Source organism: Panthera onca, chromosome X (genome assembly GCF_046562875.1).
Source record: "Panthera onca isolate mPanOnc1 chromosome X, mPanOnc1 haplotype 2, whole genome shotgun sequence".
Taxonomy (NCBI): domain Eukaryota; kingdom Metazoa; phylum Chordata; class Mammalia; order Carnivora; family Felidae; genus Panthera; species Panthera onca.
In genome coordinates, this window is record NC_138357.1 from 72,514,818 (window position 1) to 72,519,091 (window position 4,274).

Sequence of the window (4,274 nt, forward strand, 5' to 3'; positions counted from 1 at the left end):
CCTTCACTAGCCTATGCTCCTGCTGACAGCCTGGACCACTAAGGAAGTGGAATCCTCCTGCAGCCAGGCACACTTCCCCAGCTGTGTCCCCTTATCCATCAAGGTCCCCTACCCTAGCCAGCCCCTTCCCCTACCCAATGCAACTCATCCCAGTGGAGCACCCTTCCCATTTCTGGAGCCCGTTACCAGCCTCTACCTATATCCCCACTCAGGTCCTGCTCACCCACTTGTGTCCTATACCCCATGCAGCTTCCCTCCTCTACCCAGGCCTATGCTTTGTTTGCCAGCTAGTCCCCTTCCTCGGCCTCTGCCCCTTTCCCCTGCCATGTCCCATTCTTCCTCCTAGGCTGACCCCTTCCCCAATTATCACCCTCCTTCCCAGCCAGGCACCCTTTTATAGGTTATGCCTCCCTTCTGGGCCTTGTCTCCCTTCCACAGCCAGGATTTTCACCCTTATAAAAGGCCTTCTTGTTACAATGCACCCCAATCCCCGGTTTTCTCAGGGGCCCTCTTCTCCTCAGCTAGCTGGCCATCTGAAATTTATCTGATGCACATTTACACAGTGAGCTATCTGGTAAGATTTCCCTATTTGCATTTTGGGACCCCCCCCCCCCAAACAGTGGTACTTCTTTCCCTTCTGCAATGTAGCCCTGGATCGGTGAGTTTTGGGAAGTGGGAGTTCTTTTTCATGCATAGCAATGAGAACATCCCTAAACAAAACCATTTCATGATGTTTTTCACCGAGTGAAACATCAAATCAGGGCAGCCTCTAGATAAAGCTCCTCCCTAAATCCTTTTCTGGGAAACACTCCACTCCAGGCTGCCACCAAGACCTTGGGCCAGGCCTCCTCTCCAAACTCTCATCTGTCTCCCAACTCCTCTCCCTAACCCTCAAAGATTCCTCTGCTGAAGTAAATCCTGGGATGCAAACTCTATGTAAACTAAGTCAGCTACACAAAAATAGAGAACTAGATATTTTTAAAACTTTTATTTTTAAAACAAGTTGCATAATATTTAAAAAATTCTTTTGAATTTATATATTTTGTTTTACAACATTTGCTGTGTACAATAAACTTTTTCAATGAATTTAAGTAAACTCACTGAAATACAGGATCTAAAGATTTACAACATTGTAAGTTGTTTATTGCAAATCATTTCACTTATACTATTCTATTGGCAAATTCAAGATATCAATGAGCCTCAACCAACAAAAGATACCAACAAAACTATCTTGCTCACTTTTTTTGCCTCATGCCAGTTGTAGATGTAACAAAATGGATCAACTATTTTTACTTCTTAAAATCTTCTAAAAATTTTTTCTATCTCTAAGAATTAAGGAAAACATGCTAAGTTCAGATCTTTCAAACTTTATACCACTTGTAGACACAACAAACTGGATCAACTATTTGAATAAAGTTGTATCCTTTTATGTCACAGACTAAAGAAAACTTACTGGTTCAGATCTCAGCCTTGTAGTAGGTTAAGCTACTTATCAGTATGTCTCTTTTTGCCTCATACTTGGTGTAGACACAATGAAATGGATCAACTACTTGAATGAAGTCATATCCCTTCCTATCTTTAATAAAGGAAATTAAATTGATATCTTTTGCATCTTAGAGCAAACCTTATCTAACCTGCCAATTTTTGTAAATTTAATTATTTAACTTCTATGTTTAGCACTTACATTTAATTTCTAAGTTTAACAAACGCTTTAAGTAGAATTTAGCAAATACCTAAATAACTAAAATTAATTGGGAACCACACAAGTTTGTATGGAAAAAAACAAAGCAAAATACTAGAGGAGCTCTTATCCATAACTTGAGACATCTCTAGAAGAGCCCAACTGGGCTTTAAAAAGTAACCGTCAAAATAGACCAGGATACATTTTTTCCCAAAGAACTAGTAAGCAAAAGGCATTCACAAAGCATTTCGATCACAGAAACTCCAACTTTATCTAAGTAATCCAATATAATACATTCATGGGACAATCTGAAGATCCTGAGCTCCACTGCTTTTTCCCAAGTTAAGAAGGCATCAAACCAAATTTCTATTTTTATCTCAAAGGTAAGTGCAACGCGAACAATTCTCATTGGTAAGGGAGGCGAAGCCCCCTAAGGGCGAGAGGCGGTTCAACTTTAGCAAACCTACTCCCTCCCCTTGGGTAGAACAATACAGATATTATATTACCCGTGTGCTGAGCCTCCCCGCCCCCCTACCCCTCAAAAGCAACACAAGGGTGAGAGAAGAAAGAACTGCCAGGTAGGAGAGCGCGGGCGTGGGGGTGGGGGAGGGGAGGGAGAGAGGGGGTGGACATTCGAGTGAAACGAACCAAGAAAAAAACCGAGAAAACCGAAAGCAAAAAAAACCGGAGCCTACTGGGGAGGTGCGGCGGTGGCTTCGGCTCTGGCTCCAGTGGCCACGGCAGTGGCGCGGGGGCCTAGAAGAGCCGCGGGGCCGCGCCCCCGACGGCGCCGGCCTCCAGCGGCCTCACCGAGTTGTAGTGCTCCCCGAGGTTGCAGGTGTAGTGCAAGTAGACGAGGGTGAGCGGCTTCTTGGTATACTCCTTCCCAATGACGATGATGGGCGATTCGGCCTGGATCACCTCGATGGGGGTCTGCAGGACGTGCGAGAGGGCCCTCAGCTCCAGCTGGCTTCCCCACAACGACTTGCGCACGATGTCGTCGCAGTAGCTCAAGAAGTCATCGCGGCTGTAGGCGTCGCCGGTTTCGGGGTCGCTGAAGAAGGGCAGAAAGTCGTCGACATGCTTGCGCATGTACAGGGCGGTGCGGTTCCGCAGGCTCTCCACGGTCACGGAGAACACCAGCTGGTCTTGGATGGCGCGGTACATGCAGTGGCGGTCGGCCGGGATGTCCTTCATCTCCAGGTTCTTGGGTCCCAGTATGGCGGCAAGCTTCTCCTCCTCTTCACGGCGGAAGCTGGCCAGATGCTCCATCTCCACCTCGGCGATGCTCCCCTGGCGCTCTCTCTGGAGGGCCGCCCTTCTTTCGCGCCTTTTCTGTGCCCTCGACACGCTGGGAGGCCGGTTCTCAAGATCCATCTTGGCAAGATCTTCTGTGATGGAATCGAGGTTGCCGTTATCAGGGCAACTCGCTTGGAACCTCTCCATTTCCTGCCGGTGCTTCTGCTCCATCTCAGCCTCGAGGCGGGCCACATCTAGGAGCAACTGCTTTCTTCTCTTCTTGTCACTCTTGGGGACCGAGTTCTTCATGCCCTGGATGCGGGCCTGAAGCTCTTCCTTCTCGCGAAGGTGGCGTCGTATCATCCGCTCTTGCTCTCTCTGAGAATCTTCCATGATGTTTAACGGCAGCTGAGACTCGAAGTTTGGTGGTAGCTGAAGTACCAGCTACACTTAAAACTAACAGCTCAAGAGACGGAGCACGCTACGGGTCCTCACGTCCTCAGCCTTGCCCAATTGCTGCACTCGGCTCTCTTCACCGGCTGGTTGCCCCACCCTATTCACGGCCCTGTCATTGGCTACTGTCTCCCCACGGCCATGCCCCCTTGAGAACGTTTGGCACTAGGATTGGCTGTTGAGAGCCCCTAAACACGCCCCCGTTAAACCCCGTAGCAACCGTTTTTTTCTGCTTTTAGCACGGCCCCGAATCCCGTGCCAAAAATCTCGCCTTTGAATACTACGTGCAGCAATTAGTCTTGTAGAATTGTTAACGGACTCTGACTCCCTACTTCATTTCCAAACCTGAACACAGTTTATACACTGGTCAGGCTTGAATCACGTGACAAATACTATCCCACCAGACAAATGTGCTCTGACAATGGACTTCCCATCACTCCTAGTGTTCAGATGGCAATGCTGCCTTCTCGTTTTTTCAGGTCCCTTGAATGGTGAACCTTTACATTTCCTTATGTTCCTGGGAACACAGACTCCTTTCATGTTAGGTCTCACAGTAATTCACACTGTCCCATCTCAGTGTAGAAGGCAACAGCCACAATTCTTTTTTTTTTTTTCCAATGTTTATTTATTTTGAGAGAGAAAGAGAGAGGGCTGAAGGGGCAGAGAGAGAGAGAGAGAGAGAGAGAGAGAATCACAAGTAGGCTCTGCACCATCAGCACGGAACCCCATGTGGGGCTCAAAAATCACCAACCCTGAGATCATGACCTGGGTGGAAATCAAGAGTCCCACCCTTAACTGACTGAGCCACCCAGGCACCCCTATGAAACATAACAGCTGGCATTCATTGAGGCACTCCTGATAATTTTGAATCTCTAAAAGTTCTAAAACATAAAATAAAATA

The 4,274-nt window shown here is 47.4% G+C and overlaps 1 protein-coding gene across 1 annotated transcript; it reads right to left on the reverse strand.

Annotated features, from left to right (window-relative positions):
• Window positions 1-1,022: 1,022 nt before the first annotated feature.
• On the reverse strand, window positions 1,023-3,499 carry OTUD6A (OTU deubiquitinase 6A). Its single transcript, XM_081794177.1, has one exon. It carries the CDS (start codon window positions 3,311-3,313, stop codon window positions 2,438-2,440), a length of 876 nt encoding a protein of 291 aa, XP_081650303.1. The 5' UTR covers window positions 3,314-3,499; the 3' UTR covers window positions 1,023-2,437.
• Between the last annotated feature and the right edge of the window lie 775 nt (window positions 3,500-4,274).